The sequence below is a fragment of the Chroicocephalus ridibundus genome, chromosome 12 (assembly GCF_963924245.1).
Source record: "Chroicocephalus ridibundus chromosome 12, bChrRid1.1, whole genome shotgun sequence".
NCBI lineage: Eukaryota > Metazoa > Chordata > Aves > Charadriiformes > Laridae > Chroicocephalus > Chroicocephalus ridibundus.
In genome coordinates, this window is record NC_086295.1 from 8,969,319 (window position 1) to 8,990,389 (window position 21,071).

Here is a 21,071-nt window from a genome sequence, read left to right on the forward strand (position 1 = left end):
AGGAGAAATTCTCTTCGACACGGAAGCTTGCTGGAAGGCATAGAGACACTAATGGTCCAGCAAAATAATCTGTACTCTTGCTGGAAGAGCACTTCCCGCTCAGTGACAGTACCCCCACCTTCAGTCAGTCCCAAGCCAAGGAACACTGGAGGAGATGCATTTGCAGAGAGTTCAGGTCAATGTCAGGCTAATTCTGTGGAAGTATACCTTACATGAAATAGTGTCTTCTACATTCAATATATTTTTGATCTCCTTAAAAATGACTTCTTCAGGAGATAAAATTTACTATGAATCAAATAAGTTGGTAAATGGAAATTATATTCCGTTGCACTTTTGTAATCTGTTGATATTTAATTTCCTCATACAAAACTGTTTACGCACAGCTTCATTGCTTTTTACAATCCTTTTCAGGCTGACCAGTCCTCAGTTTTGTTATACTAAAAACATTTTATAATGCATATGACATTACTTTTTTTCAGTCTGGTATGCTTTTTGAAAACAAGCAATTAGAACTGCACACTATTAAAAGCATTGCTGAACCATGGTTTTATACATTAACACGGTGTTGCTGGTTTTGCCCTTCATTCCGTTCCTAACACAGTTTGGGTTTTTACGCTACAAGTGTGGGACTGATGTTTTCACTGAACTATCATAGCCCAGGACCGGCTCCTGAGAGGCACGTGAGCTTGGCATTCATCATTACATGGGCAAAGATGGATTTTTTTTCCCCACACATGCACACTAAACCCTACACTGAATTGTTTGCCATTTTATTGTCTAATCTTGAAATCTGACTTGCAAAATCTTCAGATTTTGCTCCTCAGTTTTTCCTATCTAATTTATTCAAAATGTCCAATACTTGAAAAGTTTCAGCTGCAATACTAGGAAGTTACTTGCTCTTACAACAATTCACATGCTAAAAAACTTTGAGTCAGTGAAATATCTCCCAGTTTCAGAGATTTATGCATTTGGATAGAAGTTCTGAAGTTAGAAAATACTACACCTGAATTTTAATTCAGGCAGGATGAATTTTTAAAACTCACATCATTTCAAGAATACCATAGCGATTTCAGCGTTCCTTGAGGAAAGGGGTGAGCCATCAGGTTCTGTGCAAAGTAAAGAAACTTATTCCAGCTACAAGACATTGAGACTCGAGTGCACAGATGAAGTAGACTGGGTTCTCTCAGGTACATACCCACATTAAGATACTCTAGTGCTGTTATCAGTCTTTTTGTCACCTTCCCATAGCTACATAGGCAAGTATGAAAAGCACTGAACCATACAAATGAAACTAGTCATGCATATATGAAGGAAGGTACAGAAGAGAAGTCATAAGATTGGCTCCGAGACCAGCAGTCACAAAAGCCCTACACAAAAGGGCAAAAAACCCCTAAGTCTTTTGTCACTAGGTAAATGTTTACAAGGGCTGCCAAGGCATTTGATATGGGAGAAAACATTTGCCAGTGGAACGGGTGCAAGTTAAAACTTTAATGCAGACAGTTATACCAAATACTTACAGTAACAGTGAAAACTTCCACATCACCAGTAGCACGTGACAAAGGTGACGGAGGATGAGGGACCATCTCCCCGGCCTCACGACCTGAACTGTACTGTGAGCGGTCCTCTGGCAAGTGATACAAAGCAAGATTCATTATTTGCAGCTACTGTAGGAATAAGCACAGCACAGGTTATTCGACAGCGCTGAAGGACAAATGTTTTGAACGCTTCCATACTTCCCATGCACGGAGATCTGCTCCAGAGAAGGGAGCAGAGGAAGCAAACATTTAAGACAGCTATGAAAACACAGCCCACTTGCTGCCCAAGAGGAAAAAAAAAGAATGAAGCCCACCTACTTTCACACTTGAGAATAAGAGGATACATTCTTCCTCATTTTTACGTATCTGACAAAGTAATTGAGAAAAAACCATTTTATTTCTATATCCATTTATTATTCCAGTCTGTAAAAATATAAGACTAATATACAACTACAGCTAGCTTGATTTTGTAAAATCAATCTTCATTCAGTGAGATATCAATGTACATTATACATTAAAGTTGTAAGAAAAATACTGATATTTGACATTTTAAACAAGTTCATTCATGTAAAAATCACATTGCAAGTAAAATTTAATTAGAAAATACATAATATTCACAAAAATACACGTATGTTAAAGACAGCTTGTGAGAACATTGTCCTAAATTTAATTCAGTTGTGGAAAAAACATATGATTCACAGTTAGGCTTGACTTATCCAGTACCATAGCAGAACTTCAAAATAAATGCATCTTAATTCTATTAAGAATTTGTTCTTTTTTTCCTATTAAGGTGCACTTAAGTCTCCCAGTCACAAGTAAGGAATGACTTGTCCCCCCACTGTGCATGGTCACAACAGTTAACACTAGTCAAAGGAATTTTAGTTTTCCATTCCATTTTGAAATAATTTGGATATTTATAAATTAATTTATAAAATCTGGATTGAAAATACAATTTACATATACAGGATACTTAATACACAAAGATTACATTAATAGCAGCGTAATATTGTCAATCATGCGTAGCATCCTCACTATCACTTTTGGATTTTTCTGGGTTTTTTTTAGCTAAAGATAAAATCTATATAAAACAGTCAAGCCTTTAAGTATTTTCTTCCAAGGAGAAAACTGCAAAGATGTTAAAAATTTAGGAGGTAGTGAATGAAAGGCTAACAATATCAGCATATTTTAAAAACCCTTATACTGAACCCCAGTACCATTTAACTATAAAATTAAGTTTAGCCACTCATAATCAACCGTTGATCATCGTGAAGTAACAATTTAAAAATATTTCATAATTAACAGTGTATGCATTAGTAAGATATGGAAGAACTTTAGAAACTTTATGGTAACTGCAGCATTAAGCAATTACATGCTGTGCAGTCTGTCATTGTAACTGTAAATACATACTTCTAAAAACCCATTTTTAGGTTTATTCTTTAATGTTTTTATGAAGTCCCAAATGCTCGGTTTTGCTACATGTAACCACATTTCTGTAAAACAAAACATGATGTGTCAAAAAGAACGTTGTCTCACATTTAATCGCTTTGCAGGAAAGGTCCTAAGAGATATATTCTCATGCAATTTAGAGTAGGACCCTAGTTAAATTTCTACAAGTCCTTAATACTGGCATTTATATTCAAACTATTCATGCATCTGTTCTAAGTACAGATTAGGTAACACAGTTTGGCAGCACACTAACCTTGGGTGTTTGTACCTAAGCAATAAGTTACCTTGCAACACTAACACTCTCAGACTCAACCCTCCTGTGTAAGTTAATAGCTCAAAGCTATCATCCAAGCTGCAAAATACTAATGTACCACATTAGACCCATAATGTATTTCCACTGAATGAAACTTTACACCTGTATTAAGCGCACTACCAGTTCATCTTCTGTATCTGTGGACCTCATTTCTCTTCTCATCCAAGTGCCTTTATTCCTTTGATTATTCACAATACATTCAAGTAAATAAAAGGCACAGAAGTGCAAACTAGCATAATAAATGAAAGTCGCCCTCCACTGATGATTTCATACAGGAAGGAAAGTCTTTTGATAAAGGAAAAAAAGACATTTTAAAGTAAACAATCTTCCTTAAATAAAGGAAGCGTAGAGCAGCACTGATAGAAAACATGTCTATTTAAAATCTACATGTTGCAGAATGAACGTTTCTTTTCCTCATTTCATATTAAGTGGATGTAGTTACTTAATTTTTAATAATCATTAGCAAAATCAGTAAAACACTTCAAAATTCTTGCTCACATCAGAAAAAGATTCCAGGGCCTCTCCACATGCATACTGAAGAAACCATAAATAAAAACAAAGCAGAACTCTAACCTGTATTTGCAAAGTGCCATTGTCTGTTATGCCAACTCTCCGTAAGTCAAAAAGGGCATGAATACAGCCTTTCTTGACATCCACGAGACTTGAACTCCAATGGTACTGAAGGCTCGAGATATGAATTTAATGCTCATGAGATATGAATTAAGATAATATGCTCATAAGAGCACATGCTCATAAATTTTATGCTCATGAGATTAATTTAATTTTTGCATTTAGTAAAATTAAAAAGCAGTAATTTCTGAAGCAATTTTGTTTACGTTATTACAAAAATATTAAACAAATACAGTTTTAGCCTCTGATATCCTATAAAGACTTTTACAGATGCCTTAACATTAAACATACAGTTAGTCTCATTAGTAAAGTTACCAGAGGTAGATGTTGCCGCAAGACAGACTGAGGGAAAAGAAAGAGGCTAGTCTCCTTTCCCATTCATCATATCCCCCCACAGGACAGAACATGCTTCCAAGAACGTAGACTACTGGCTCTGATCAGCACAGTACCACAGTACAGAACTGGGAGCATCCCATTTCTTTCTTAGAGATTGGCAGAGACTGCTGGGTCCCCGGTGAGAAGCTCCATCCACCTTCTCCCCAGTGCTATTAGTCCCCATCTCATTCTCCTGCCACAGCTTACGTTTCCAGAGAAGGGTCAGACTGGGAACTGAGGAACAGAGGGGTAATGCAAGAGATACCGGGAAGGGGAAAGAAAAAGCCAGAAGCCTCTCCCTGCAATTCTCCTAGTAAGTTTGCAGCTGATTACAGGCATACTTATGCACTTGCAGTATCAGGACTTGTCATCAGTATTTTGTTTTACATATAGCAACTTTGTAATATTCAAAACACCCAGTCAGTGGTACACAGAAAGATCATAATTTACAGTTTAGTTCATTATAATGAATAATTTAATATCACATGGCTCAAGCAAGTTCTATCATAGCCTCATTCTGATTTAAACCTTTTTTTTTTTTAACCCAGGGATTTAATTTAAGGTGTTCTAACTTGCTTAGGTTTGAAGAACATCACTTTTTACATAATTCAGACCCACTACAACAAACCTTTCCTAGTAAAAATCTTTACAGCTTCTACTAGGACTGCAATTTTAACACAGATTGTTATGTTGTTTCTGTAGCATTTTTACATTTGATTTCTTTGAAATTTACTGGGATTAGCAACTAAATCAAATGATATCCTTAAACACTGCAAACTAAAAATGAGAACAGGCCTTCAATACATAAGTGTTAAGACTTTCACATTTGAATTTCAAAATCATAGTCATTAAAAGTAAGCTTGCCTGGCCATTACAAACAGTAAAGGTGCATGACTAATGAGCCTGTGGTTGCACATTCACTTACAAAGGAACAGTCAACTTCAGAAGGCCCCACCTTCAAATCCTGACTGTTGTCCAGTTGCTGACCACTATCATACATCCCTGTTGCTCAACTAGACCAACCAAGAACATCCCTTCCCACCCAACCTCTGCTTATTTTTCAGTTTCCTCATACAGAGCCACACAAACGCTCTACCGGCTAAACAGCAGTCCAGAACAGGAATGAAGTGGCTAAAGCAGCTCCATCGCACATGAGCAGCACTTGAGATGAACATGAAACCACAGTACATTAGATAGTCAACCTCACACGATAATGGAAGTTTACTTCTATAGAACCAGTAGTATTCTGCATTAAAAAAAATAATTATAAAGTACCATTAAAAAAATCTCACAGCCATCTCTTAGCTATCCTTCATTTTCAGTTTACATTTTCTTCATCCAGTTTCAGTCATTTATCAACTATCTTCCATCTTTGTGAAGTATTTACATTGAAGTGCAGAATTAACTGAAGTTAGTCAACTTACATAATTTTGAACTTCTTGTATTTACTTTTTTCCCTCCTTTTAATCTAACTGCAGTGCTCGGTAGATGGAGAGGTATAATATGTATTACACATTAAGCCAAATTAAAACACGTATGGCATCCTTACTTAATACAAAATACACAATGTAATTTCATAGCGTTATTATAGTTCCATCTTCTTCTAATGACTTATGATCTGGATCTTGTACTTCATATTCCATGCTCACGCTGCCTGCTGAATGATTCAAGTTCATCTCACTGGAAGGAAGGAATCCATTTTGCGTTGACTCATGAAGGAGTTCAATTTGTGTCAAGGACTCAAGGCTTTCACTGGTAGGTGCAGCTTTTGGAATCTGCTGTGGCTCACCACTGTCTTCAATAATAATGTCCTCTTCATCGCTCTCCTCTTCTCCTTGCAAGAAATTCGCTAAAATATTTGGCGTGCTACTTGGAAGGCTAGATTCAGTAGACTGACCAGAGCTGCCAGAAGTCCGACTGTTCCTCACAACATTATTTCTCTGGTTTGCTGGTCTTACCGTAATGATCAGGTTACGGCTGTTCGCAATCATCATGTCTGTAACCTGATCAAGGCTTTTTCCTGAAACCTCTATTCCATTCACCTCCAGTACTTCATCATTGACAGCCAGTAAGCCAGTGCTTTGAGCCAGGCCTCCAGGAACAAGCCTAGATATGAAAATCCCTGGAACTTTCTCTAATCCATGTGGTGTTACTCTGACGCTAGAGCCATCTCGTATATAGAATCCAAGGGGTTTGTCAGTTCCATATTTGTAAAGGCGTACTCTACGATGGGTTTCTGGAAGAATATCAACATCTATAATAGAAGACACTGGTCTGAAGTCTTGTGGCATGCTAATGACAATGTGTGGCTTCTTCTTGTGATTATCCGGACGTAACACATTTGATAAGACATTTTTCTTCCTTGTCATAGTATCCGTACCAAAGGCACTGTAGTCTGCATCTTCTGTAAGACATAGCACATTGATAATTAGATCACTTTATGTGGTCCATATCACATTGCTATTGTGTTTTAGGTTAGCAGAATGAAACATCTCAGCTAGAAGGTTTCTGGCTTGCTATAGCAGAAACATTTCTTTCTACACATGAAACAAGAGCTTTAACATTATGAGTTTCAAAGTTTGTAATACTTTTGGTCTCCTACTACCAAAGGAAAGACAGTACACACAAAAATTAAAGCAAGTTAGCAGCAGTAGAGATACAAAGAACTATACTCTAGCTGCTTGAGAGAAAGGTTAGAATGGAAACAGTGAGTACATTCCTAGAAACATTTTAATTTTATTCAGAGTAATTCCACTAGTTAGTTTTCTCTCCTCAGGTTTCAGATCATTGGAAAAGAAAGAATGAAAAAGGGAAAGCAGCCAGTGTGCCTATTATTGCCTAGTTCCTGGAAGCTCGCCAAGTGACCTGGATTCAAACTCCAGAAAGCTTATTCCATTCTGTACTCTCTTCCCTGCCCCCATGCAATGTAGGTAAAATGGCTGTGGAACAGAAACAAAGAGATCTTGCACACAAATACTTTAAGCTAAACTGTTTGATACAAGCAATGCTGTAATTGCCACAATTTGATACAGAAGTATGCAAATGGCTTAGAATTTTAAGTCATACAAATACTTCTAATGGAAAAGAAAATATGTTCTGCAGAAGCAATTCTGATGCCTGAAATGCCTATTCACAAAAGGAAGCTTCCATTTTTCTTTTTAATATGCTATAACTCTTCAAAAATCAACAAACCAAAACATATTCAGATTCAAGTTTCCTTAGATTTACACTTCTATTTTTGCAATGTTTTCTTCTGCAGTAGATAAAAGCAATCAAGCAGAACTAGTCTGCACTAACCCTGGGGCTCAGAGAAGTTGGGATTTCTTTGTATTATCACATTAAGATGCCATTGGTACAGCCAAGAAAGTAAAAGAATTGCTATACATTTTAATCAGTGAATTGAAATAACTGTGGAAATGCTACCCTAGTGTGAAATTTCAGGAGAGTTGTCAATTGCTGATGAAAAAAGGACACAGTGAGAGTTGGTAAGTCAGAAGATTTTTTTTTTTCCAGGCTAAGATGAAGATATACAGACATGTACCAGTTATATCCGGACTCTTCAGACGATTTAAGCAAAATAGAACACAGAAAGTAGTTCTGAAGCAATAGCCTACCACTATTCTAACATGTAATACTAACCCCTTCCCTTCCCCAGACATTAGGGCTGCTGAAAACAAGAAAAGGTTTTTAAGAATGATTGGTCTATTAAGGCAGCCTTGGAATTCGTATTCTAAAAGATAAGGGACAACAGGAAAAGAAACAAATTTAAATTAGCCCATCAAAATCCCAAAGAGATTTATTGAACTCATACCTTGTGCATACACAATAGTAACAAAATAGTTCATCAACATGGGTTGAAAAATGTGTCCTGATGATGGCCTTGTTTACATTTCTTAATTATTTTTTTTTGTTTAAAAAAATAATCAGACATTAAGGCTGGCAAAACTGTTTGCTAAAGACAGAACATCTTTGTATTAAACTTTACAGATAAACCTGTTCAACAATTTGACACAAGCAGGAATTATTTCTGAAGACAGCTAAGTCTACATGGCCAGGCGCTTTTGTGGCAATCTCAGTTACTTCAGGAAGACATTAATGCCTCTCTAGAATATTATATCCATCTTGCATCGTTAATTTTTACTTCTTCTGTTTCTCAGATTTGGCCACCTTTCTACCCAGACTGGTGTTTCTGCAAGAGTTACCGAATAAACAAAGGCAACACTGACACAAATTGTTCCACATGTGTTACTTTAGCACAGACACCCCACAGTGCTCTCACTTCATGTGAGAAGGTGCCTACTGACAGCACCCTAGGGACTTCTCTCTCCCACTTCACCCACTGAGACAGCCTCTGCAAAATCTGGTTCCCTGCCTCCTTAGGATCATCAGGTAAAAATGAAGCTAAATCTAGGACTGGGCCAGGAAGAACAGTCTGAAGTTTAACAAAGCCAAGTGCAAAGTCCTTGCACCTGGGATGAGACAACCGAAGAGCCCAGTACGGGCTGGGATGTGTGTGGCTGGGGAACAGCCTGCTGAAAGGGACCCGGGGTGGACAAGCTGAACAGGATTCAGCGGCGTGCTGTTGCAGCAGTGGCAGGCTGGATCCTCGGGCTGCATCTGCAGGGGCATTACTAGCAGAGATAAAGACGTGATCAACCCACTACTCTGCACTTGTTGGGCTACACCTGGTGCACTGTGTCCAGTTCTGGACCTCACAATTCAAGAAAGATGAAGACAGACTGGAGAGGATCCAAAGGAAAGCCACAAAGATGATCAAAGTGCTGGAGAACCTGCCCTATGAGGAAAGGCTCAGGACGCTTTTCTCTGGAGAAGTAAAGGCTCGGGGGTAACGTCACCACAGTATTTCAGTACTTAGAGGTGGCCACCAAGGGGATGTAGACACATGGAGAAGACTGGGCAACGGGTACAAGTTGCACTGGGAGAGGTTTCCTCTCAATAGAAGTCTTTCCCCACCGCCCCAGTGAGAACAATCAATCACTAGAACAACCTCTGCAGGGACTCAGTGGGGTCCCGTCACTGGATGTTTTCAAAATGCAATCAGACAGTATGCTAGATAATCTCATCTAGGCTCCCTTTCCCATCAAAGATTGGGACAGATGATCTTTCAAGGCCCCTTCCAACCTGTGCTGTTCTACAATTCTAAAAATTGTACAAGGAAGAGTAGGAAGGTAGAAGCAAACAGAAGAATCTACACTAGCTATGCTTGAGAACATTAAATCAGATGATAGTAAATTCAGGAAATAATTTTTAGTTTATTTGGGAGCCTGAAAGGTTCTCTCTGAAAAGCACAGAATTACTATTGTTCTTCAACAAAAGAGGTTAAGGAGAAAAAAATTTAAGGTTAATTTAAGGTTAAATTAAAATAACATTAGATCTCAACATCAAAGAAGGCAGCTTTAGAAACACTCTTAGGCATCTGAAGAACAGATTCTAGGCTGTTAAGTCAGTTGTGTTGAAGAGTGGGTTGATTAAAAAACAATCCAACCTCCCAAACCAAAGCATAACAGGTGGACTACATCTGAACTGTAAAACACCTCCAAAAATGCAAACTTACCATCTTCTCTGTAAAATGGATTTTGAGATATCTAACGGACTAAAGATCAGCCCTTAAAAATCCTGTACTTCACTGCTGAAAACTAACACGCTGATTTTTCAGACAACATGGAGCAATTCTTTTAAAGTTTGTTAAAAATTTATGATCAAAGAAAAAACCGTGAGAAGTTTTGCCCTTATCTCTACTGACAACCCATCCAACCAGTTCTGAGTTAGACGTCTGGTTGTTAAATTGTGAGGATTTTTGCAATTCAATGAGTTGCAACAGCTTCTCTTTTTTATTTGGAACTACAATTGCTTACAAAACAACTCAGAAAGGGCAATTGTGAAATAAGATACTAGATTTGCTTTAAATATCTTTTACTGCTAAATACAAAGTAACACAACAACAGCAAGAAAGTGATAGTACAGGTGAAGATTTTAGACAAACAATAGACAATGGTGAATTTAATATTAGAATTAAAAGTGTTAGTCAGTGCAAAGTTTATTTTTTAAACCATGGATTTCCTCCTCGCCCCCCAGCAGCCGGTATGCATCTTAGTGATCTCAAAAACTATGTAACAACTTTTTTTGTACAGTGCAAGTCTACTTAGTGTAGATCTCTGATACTTTACAACTCTGGTTTCAAAACTGCACAATCAACGTTAAATTCCACAAGAACAGAGAAAAAAATATTCCAAGCACCAGAAAGACATTGCACAGGCGAGACACGTCACTTTGCCTCATTTCAAAAGCTTCACTTCTTTTATGTTTGTAGTAGTAACATGTTTCTAGGCATTTACCACCACATTGCTCCAGAAGAGCTCTATTCTTTGGCAAGTTCTCCAGAAAGGCAGCGAGCAAGTCAGAAAGAAGCATTTTGACTATTAGTTGCATATAGTTCAGACTTTAAGACACATTATGTTTGGGGTTTTTTCCCCTTTGGAGTAAACTCATCTAAAGACAATAACAAAAATTAAATATGCACAATTTGTTTGTGCTAGAGTGCAAGTTGCACTAGTTACCTAGGATATAGGTACCAACACATTGGTACCAGTGAAGCCCTGGGTTTCTACTGCTTTTACTACAAGAGTTGGCTTAGAAACAGTAGCATACCAAAACATTATCAGTATTGATTTTCGTACAAGCGCTCTTACACATGCATTGCAACACTTAAGGGTATATTCAGCTTGGGGGTTTTTCTCCTTAAATTCAACATGCAGACATTCAGATTCTTGTCAAAGAACCAGACAGAGTATCTGGTATTTTGCACATTCAGTCATATCAAATGTGTATCATATTTGACATTCCCAGCTTGCCACAGTGGGCTGTAAAGCTTCTTCACCTTCACAGCAGGCCACATACCAGGATCCCTCTCCTGACACTCAGGCCTTCTGTGCCTACACAGTAAGTTTGGCATATATTAGATATACAAACATATACACATTTATTACATCCAAGAAGTAGAGTTACTGTCTCATGCAAACGACCACAGTAAGTTTGTACTCTTTACCCAACAGTTAGATCTAGAACTACTCACGTGGCTTTTCACAACTTCCCTTCCAACAAGAACTGAGTCCACAAAAATCACCACCCAACCTGCCTTCCCACAACTACGAGCTAATAAGGCCTAAAACTTTTGTCCAAATCAAATTTTTTACGGTCATTGGGAAAACATGAAGATCAGTTGCAAATAGACTGGCTTTGAAAGAATTATCATGCAAGTATATCTGTATGTGAACTAACAGATTCAAAAGTGCTTTTAAAACAAAAACTAAGATCAGAAAAACACGTATTGGAAGAGACATGAACTTCAAAAGTCTCTTTCAGAAGACAAATAAACAATCTGAAATCTTAACACTGAGCTGGTGCTTTTGCTTTTAGAAACTAACTTCTTAAGTTACATGACACATTGTTGAAGTAAAAGCATCACAACATCGCAAGCCACATGTCAAAACATTTAAGAAACTATAAAGCACCACAGGGTAGTTGTTTTGCATTATAACTAGTCTTAGTAGTCTAAAAATTAAAAATTAGCACAAGCCTTAAGATATACAGTTCACGTTACATAATTTGTGGGAAAAAGAAATAATGCAGAGTTGATGAAAACTCATCTCTCCAAACCTCAGCCAAGCAGCATGACTCTGTTTAACCTCTCTTGCACTGCTAAACAAATTTTCTAAAGCAATATTCTCGAGTACAAAAGCATCTTTGTTCTGGCACCTTGCTAATCAGTTTAAAGCTGCAGCGGAAAATATTTTGGCATAGAGCCAAAGGACAAGGCGTTAACTACAGATAGCGTTGAGGAGAATGTCCACATAGTGCAAGAATGATTTCAAGCTCAAGGTGGCACCAATTTGTATATACTTATTACATGAAATTTAAAATGAAAGCCCATAAATGCCAAATCTGTTTTCAATTTAACATTGTTCAATACAGATATTTTAAATGTTTTCCTGATCTATTTGCAAAGTAATGTAGAGTTACCCCTCAAAAATTCAATTTTCAAAACCCCAAAATCATTAGTGCATTTGAATACAGGTGAAATTTAGTATTTTTTAAATAAGCCCCAACAAATCTTGTCTCTTATTTAGTCACAAGTTGTAACAAAACATGGTTTTAGGAAACTAACCTATGCTTTTAGGAAGAGGACTCAGAATAGCTAGGACATTCCAGAGAGAGCTGTTTAAAAAGACAATTCTTCTTATTTTTCACTAAAATAAAACTTCAGTGAAAAGATCTACTTCAAGAGGTACAAATACATTAACCAAAGAATTCACTTTTATTATGTACAGCCATGTACATGCAGAACTTGCATGAGCTGTATATTGTAATTTAATACCCTGCAAGTGAGTTTTAAGGACATCAGAATTAAATATATCTTTTATTAAGCCATCATCTCTATTATTCTTGTATTTACAATGCAAAGTCCCCCACATCGAACTGCCCTTCAGGGCCTGTGCAGACTATGTCCGTTGCCCCCCCCCCCATTTTATCTTCAGTAAGATTTTTCTCACAGACAGAGTGACTCCCATACATCTGGATTTAATCATGATACATCAGTTTAACCTTTAAATTCCAGATGTCAACAGTACCTGTTAATCTGTTAAACTGCAGAATGAAATTCCAATAAGCAACTGTTTTCCGCAAACTGACGGCCATTCTTGACTTGTGCAATATCAAGCCACAGTTTAGATTTATCACTGGAGCAGTTTAAAATATTTTTGAGAGTAATTTAGATAAATACAATTAGAAGAGTCTAAGGGGAATAATGTGATCGGATTTCATTTCATTACAGGATCTCTCATTACAGCTCACATTAACCAAAACACATAATAAATGCCTAGGACAGACAACTTTCTAGCTTTCATAAATTAGGAGTCAAAATCAAAGAGAAAAAGAGTGCTTACTCTGGCATAACAAAATTTCTGAAGTTTCAGAGTCTCATTGTCACTTATTAATAACACTGCAAAAGCACCCTGTTGGTCCCATTTCAACCCCTTAAGGTGTTCCTTGGGTGCAATATACTAAGAAGTTAATACTATTTACCCTAGATTTTATTGTAGCCTGCTCATACCTTATGTTAGCCTTCCACAGATTGCATGGAGCTTCTCAATACGTAAGACAGTACAATAAAATTTCTTGTCTTTTAAGACAGCAGAAAGTTTTTCTCTTCCCCACAGTGGCTTTTTGCCAAAGATCTTAAATTCCCAACTATTACTTACTGCTGGTAACACAAAAAAAGGTAAAGTTCCGCTAGAAAATCCACAGAAATTTTTCAGATTACTTAAGAGAACGTATGAAAGCCACAATAAGTCTTGCAGGCAGAAAAATACCTTGCGTAACTTGTTATAGTTCCAAAACAGCACAACCAAAGCTGTCCCATCAATAGCAGGTTTTCGTTCAGACTTTTGATTGTCAATTGCAGAGTACAGCCAATAAAGATATGTGCAATTAGATCAATTAATCACACCTAAACAAATTATGCTGCACAAATTATGACACATCTCTAACTCCTGCAATTCAGCTTTAGTTACAGGCAAATTATGACAAAATACAGAATCAATTTATTTCCTCATTTTCCATCAAACAAACCTCTGTTCTATATGTCAAGGATACTAATGGAATCAAAGCCCCAGTTTAATCAACAGAAGTGATCAAAATGGTCATAACTAATACTGAACAAAGTACAGTGCTGGAAGTGCTGGACTCGGATGCCAGTCTGGCTTCTTTATTCCCTAAAACTCCATAGCCAGAAGACTGTAGTCTCAAAGGGAAGGTGATGACAACTGATACTTTCTGCATAACTTTTCCTGCTAATCAATTCCTGGCATGATAAACTTAAGTGGGTTAATCTTGTTTCTAGTTCTGTACATTATATCAATTCTATTATCAGTTCTCACACCAGAGTACTAAGAAATAATCCATCATGCTTTAAAGGTACAATGAAGGTATAAAGTGTTACAAATGTAACACTAGTAACAGCATTAAACATGTAACACTAGTAACAATCTAAAAACATATGGTGTTAAAATATAAACTCAATAATCCCAGTCTGACAAAGTGGTTTATCTGTTCTCGTCATATGGCTACTGTAGGAGATTAAACGGAATCATAGTCCTTTTCTACCTCTAGGTTCTATTAAAGCAAGTAGCTCATTCCTTTGGCAGTTCAGGACTGAAAACACAGGCTTTACTAGACTGTACTATCCTCAATACAAACAAAATAAACACATTTTGCCAGCAACACAGCAGCTGGCAGGCAGCCACACTGTTTTTGAATATCGTTTTTGTGTCAGGCTGTTGTGGAACTTATTCATTTTTTGGAGTGGGAAAGTTGATAAAAGCTTCCGATGCCCAAGTACTTTCTAAGGAAAATAATCCCGTCTTAGCAACAACCAGAAACAGTGCACATCTCTATAAAATAGCTAAGCAAGAAGCTGTCTGCTATTCAAAGATCAATTGACTGCCTTATTAGGATAGGAATTGCACGTGCATGTGTTCATATATATATAAATACACATGATGCATGCACACTCACACCTGTATGCACATAAGCAGAAAACCAACAAGTGCAGAAATCAGGTTTTCCTGACTTCTCTGGATTAAAACAATTTCAAATCCCATCACTAGATTTCTCCCCTCCACTTTAGTTCCATATACTGAATATGTTCTCCTGGACAAGAACAAATACAACTTCAAATTTGATTTTTTCCCCCCCCCCTTCATGAACAAAAGCAGGTAACAGAAAAAGACAACAGAACTTTGAGCCTAGAAGACATGCCACTTTTAAAGGCAAACCAACAAACTCAGCAGTGCTCACATTTGAGGTTTGCTAGCTGAAATAAGCTTGTCATTTTGAAAGCTTCAGAACATTTTATTAGGAAAGTGTGATAAGAGTAGCATATTACAAGGTTAGTCTTTAATTTATACTGACATTTAATGCTTCATGTAATAAGACTTTCAAGATTCCATCCTGTAATGGCCTCTCTTCTTGTCTGATCAAGATCAGAATTTTAAGTGAAAGGCAACCAACATACAGAGCACAAAACCCTAGAGGTTTAAAGCTTATTTTCATTTGCTTACATAAAACCAGAAAGAAGCATTTGTTATGAGATTTAACTTGACTTTATCTAACTGAACTAAATACAAGCAAAAAAAGAACGAAGCATAAATAGGTTGCCTGAGGAAGCTCTTGCACGAGAGGTGAGTTGTGAATACCTTTCATGATCCATAATTATTACGGAATCCAACATGATGAAATAGGACTGAAGGGTTTTTTCCTCCATACGTCACACTGTTTACTGCAGCACAGTATAACTGGATAAACAGATGATTCACAGACTTTAAGCGCACTTACCTTTTCTCTGAATGAAAATCCTGAGTAGAGGATTGGCTGTGGAAACTGCTTTATGATAATTGTCATCATTATTGATGGGCAGCAGGTCTCCATGAATGTCCGTATATCCCACTAGCACATCAACATTTGGTATCTTGTGCACATGCTGCAGTAATCCATAGAACTCCTCAAACTTTCCAGGTTTGGACCTCTCCAGAGAAAACCGTCGAAATTCTGCTCCGAACTACAACAAAATATATCTTACATCATTAATATGGAAATCTAACATTCTCAAGCAATAGAATGATTTTAATGTTAAATCATGGAATTAAAAGTGCACTAAAAACTACAACCAATAATATTGAAGTGGCATAAAAAGGTCACTTTAAACTGGGGTTGTTGGTTCCCCCCCCTCCAAAGTTATAACTATTTTTGGTTCTTGATAAAACATGTACTTTTGAATATGCAAAAATTGTTTTCATTGTTCCATTTAGGTCAAAGCATTCACTAATACGGCAGCTTAGCATTAAGGTGACAAACTAGTGGCAAGAATAATTGCAGATTCTTACACACTCACGAAACAACCATGCTCTTGGTAAGGGACGGCATTCATACCCAGCACTGATGTTGGTGGCTCAAAAACAAGATTATGATTAACCTCCTATGGTATGTGACTACCTGGAACTTTTTCAAAGAAATTTCAGTGCACTTTAGAATGGTATGCATAGATTGTTATACAGCCATGGTTAACCTATGCAAGACTGAGTAGTTCTCAGATTCCCAGTTGTTCAAAGAAGAAATGAAAAAAGCCACCTGAAGCCTAAAAAGGATGGCTGCTGCTTTTCAGTACAAACGATGTGCAGTAAAGCTTTAGTGAGCTGATCTCACATCAATTCTGCTCTTACCTAAAGAGAAATGTAAAGGAGGCAACTAGCCACTACTCCTTAAGAGCATTCAGAAGATTTGCCTGCATGGTCCACACTCAAATGTGGTTGTATCCAGTGTATAAAAACAGTCAAGACTCAGATGATATACAAAACCGATTTAATCACTGGCACTGTACTTTCAGGGGTAGGATTTCCCTTTAGTCAGTATGATCATTCAACAAAAAACCCAGCTCCCTAGCCTACCCAAGTTTCAGTCTCCTGAATCATCTATAACAAACACTTATTAAAAAACAATGCTAGCAATGATTCAGTGGTGGCAGGCATAAGACTAAACTGGGTGCAAATAGAAAAGTAAGCATTTGATATAGACCAGACAAATTGCAATTTTAGCAAGCACAGCGGTAAAATTAGTGTTCTACCCAACACATGCAGGACCCAAAGCAAACAGAATAATGGATAAAAATTACTCCAAACCCTCCATATCGGGCACACACAATATACCAGAGATGCTAAAAGGAATTAAGAGATAGCAGCAGCCAGGTTACTAAAAGCAGACTAGCTCCTATATGAATTTAAAGGGTAATAAGCTAATCATTAACAAATAGAAAACAAATGAAAAAGTCAGTTGGTGCCATTTTTTTGTGAATTCTATAGCTGACCTACAGTGAACATGTGGACTTCAAGTAATTTCTTTAGCAAGTTTAGTTTTAAGCAGAACAGAAGGGTACGTGGAACAAAATATTCACGGACTGAAAGTTTGAGCCTCAATATCACATACTTGAGTATATGTTGCACTGAGTAGGTGTGAAGGTGCACGTTACCAAGCCTCCACACCAACCTTTACCTCACATTTGATTACAACCTTTTGAAGAATAAAAGCTTTAGAGTTCTCACAAACAAACAAAGGAATGAAAATAAGGAGACAAGGACCCCGTTGTTAGCACGTTAACACCATGCTAACTCAAACACAGCCCAGCAAAAGAAGGTACATCTTCCAACACCCCCACCTTCCTCTAGAAGTTTCAAATAAAAGAACTATCTGGGAACATTCCTCTTCCAGAAATCCTCCAATTACAGTAACATTAACTAACAATAACACAGAAGGGATGATTCATACCTGCTCACAAGCAAAGCAAAGAAAAGCCTGCAGGAGGAACTCCCATTACATCAGAAGCAGCACGCTTAATCATGACGTCAGTGAAAGACTTTATCCTGTCTCTCAAATCTTTCTTCAGCTATGTGAAGCATGAATGTCACAGGAATTGTCCATGCATTGCATCAATTTCAACTGCTTGGCTTTGAAAGACTCCAGAGTTTAAACATAATTCACTAATAAAGTTTAAAAAGCCAACCACCTCAATCTCAGTTTGGAGTAAAAGTTACCAACAATAGTTGGTGCAAATACCAAAAGACTAATAATCTGATTATTACTTCCTAATGGAGTTTTCCATATGTTCAATACTATTATAAAGCAAATAAAGACAAAAGTAAAACTATACAATTTCATAGTTTATTTTAACCCCCTGAAATGTTTTCGTTTTATATCAAATATTGCACTCCATTCAATTAAATAGGCTGCACTTACAACTTCTAAGAAGGTTAGAGGAGATGAAAGATTGTAAGAGACTAATTTACGAAGAGAAGGCTTCTTGCCACCTGAGCTCTTTCCAAATGTATTCTGTTACACTGGTAACTCATCTGGGAAAACACAGTACAAGCAATGTCAGTGCACTAGGACACAGACTCACTTACAGTAACAATATCTGCCTTATCAGTATATTAGATTTCATTCAGAGAAAAAAAATATTATTCCAAGTCATAAGAAAGAGGGGGGAAAACATGAATTTTATATCTAGAGAAATAGAAGTTCATTTTGGGGCTTTCATACCATTACCAGGCACTCCAGTTTGGGGTATAAAACTTGATTTTCTATGACGAGAGAAAGGGATAACTGGAATTAATATACTATGGGGATTCCCCTGGGCAAGTTCAGACCAGTTACCCAAATCAAATAAACTAGACTAACAAAGATTTTGCTTATATAATTGCAACTACAGTTGGGTTGTGCTGGCACAGCTTTGTCAGTTGGGGCACAATTATTGATTTGGAGTATCTAAATAAAGAGCTGTACATTGCTAATAAGTCTTCAAAGCCTAGACCACTCCATGCTAATGGGTCCCTCCACCTCCCACACAAACCTTTCTTCTTTCTCTTTAGAATTTATTGCTTTCATAAAAGGAAGATGACTCCTATGCTATATTAAAACAAGGTGCTGTTAAATAATGCATTAGCAACAAGTAGTTCTAGGAATGCCTTGAAACCTGCTTCACAATATGCACTTAAGAGACAGTCCCTATTTATTAGAACTTCTACACTTCCCTGTACAAACACCAAAGAACACATCAAACAGGTGATCCCTAGATATATTTTAAACCAAGGAACACACACAATGGGGGAACAGTAAGCCTAGAGTTTTGGGCTGAGGCAACAAGTATTTATTTATAAACACATCATACTGATTGTTTTCAATCTTACAAGAGCATAGATGAAAAAAAGACTTCACCAACCACAGTAACAGCTATGCTTAACTAGTATGTGAAATCACGGCTACCAGCTATTCCCGTACTTTCTGGTTTTGTCCATATGAAAGTTACCACTTTAAAGAAATGACCGTCATTCAAGCTATAGAGACCAACCATACATTTTCTAGAAGTTTCACCACTACGTTATCCTTAAAAAAAACACACAACACAAGTCCTGACCGCTTCACCTATACTGCTGCTTTAACATTGCTTAGCAGGAAAGGAAGGAACAGAATGTAAACAACAGACTGTAGACCAGTTTAAAAAAAAAGCCCACGAGACACGTTTTTCTACCAACGGAAGAAAACACATTCCCATGTAGGTGCGCTTGCAATTCCCCTAAACAATTAAAAGGAGGTTTTAACTCAAGTTACTCACATTTATTTAACTAATAAGTTGCATTAATACTGCACATCCAATGCTTTTACAATAATTAACTGCAGAATACCATGTCAACAAAATATTTCAAGTATTAACCAGAACAAAAATCTAATTTCTTTCAGAACATCAAAGTTTTGTCACCAAGACTTTGTCTAACCAGCACATGAAAAATTAACAATAGGAACAACGGATGCAGATACACCTATGAGAGAATTTATACAATTGTGCAAAGCTTTGACAACATGAAACTGTCGGTATAAACCGTGACATACAGATACACTCATAAAACCAGTGTAAAACCTTCAGATAGCCTCTACAAGATGGCAAGCTCTACTTTAAGGTAAGCTAGCCACGGCTTAGCTTACCTCTACCAAGTAATGCAGGTTATGCTCTACTCCACCAAAAAAGTACAGAAACAGTCACTAAGTTAATGTACTCTTTTTCTAATTCAGACGAAGAACAGGTTTCCGAGTTTGAATCATCTCCAAGGAGATGTCTTTTGGCCTAGATATCCCAAACTTTCCCCAAACATCTACTTCTGTGTATGTACGCAGAAACTAAGGGGTTTCTCCACTAACCTGTTTTTGTAAAACACTTCAAAAATACTGCCCCCCGCCCCCCTTCCCCTGCAGACAGCGAACCCAGCCAGCGACACCACCACCTAACCCCGACTGCCGCAGCCCGAGCGGGCCAGCGGGGGCTGGCCGGGGCAGGGACAGCCAGCTGGGGCAGGGAGGCGCCCCTCGGGCCGACGGGCAGCGGTGGTGCCCCGACGGCGGCGGCTCTTGCATGTCTCAAGCCACACCAGGGCCGCGAACCGGCGGACACCGGTCCCTCGCCCCCGTTGCCCCCCCCGGCAGGTGAGTCAGCACCTCTCCCGGTCCCCTCACCGTCCGTCCCCCCCGCTTCCCCTCAAGGCCCCTCACACCGACTCTACTGCCAGACACCCCCACAGGGCCGGCCCGGCTCCCCGCCGCCGCCCGCGGCCCTCAGGCGCGGCGGCCAGCACCCACCTTACTCTTCACCTCCATGGTGCCCAGGCTCCGGCTGCCCGCAGCCCCGCGGTGAGGCCGGTTCATGCCGCCGCCGGGTCGGTGCGTCTCGCCTTCCCTCCTCTCTCTCTCTCCGCCGGGTGCCCCCGAGCGCGCTGCGGGAAGGGGAGGCGAGGCAGAAGGGGACGGCGACCGGCACGGCCCGCAGCCAACTGCCCCCGGCAACCGCGGCCGCTCCGCCGGCTCCGGCCGCCGCGACGCCTCCGCCCTCAGACGGGGGTGGGGAGGCGGGGGGGGACAGGAGGCGGCGCCACGGCGGCTCCTGGCACCTGCCGCGCCGCCGAGCCAGCGGCGCCCACAGCCGCGGGGGCGAGGCAGCCGCGCGCCGCTGCCAGTGCGCCTGCGCCGCCGGGAGGGGCCGGGCGGCAGGCGGCGGGCGGGGCCGCGCACCTGCCGCTGCCGAGCATGCGCAGTCGGCGGCGGGCGGGTGGCGGCGCGCACCTGCGCGGGGCTCGGCGGGGTTCCAAGATGGAGGCGGT

The 21,071-nt window shown here is 39.0% G+C and overlaps 1 protein-coding gene across 1 annotated transcript; it reads right to left on the minus strand.

Moving 5' to 3' along the window:
• Positions 1 to 1,959: 1,959 nt before the first annotated feature.
• On the minus strand, positions 1,960 to 20,853 carry PARD6B (par-6 family cell polarity regulator beta). The gene is made up of 3 exons (XM_063350226.1): positions 20,554 to 20,853; positions 15,712 to 15,934; positions 1,960 to 6,703 (listed from the first exon to the last, which is right to left on the minus strand). The coding sequence occupies exons 1-3, from the start codon at positions 20,617 to 20,619 to the stop codon at positions 5,874 to 5,876; spliced, it is 1,119 nt and encodes a 372-aa protein (XP_063206296.1). The 5' UTR covers positions 20,620 to 20,853; the 3' UTR covers positions 1,960 to 5,873.
• Positions 20,854 to 21,071: the final 218 nt, after the last annotated feature.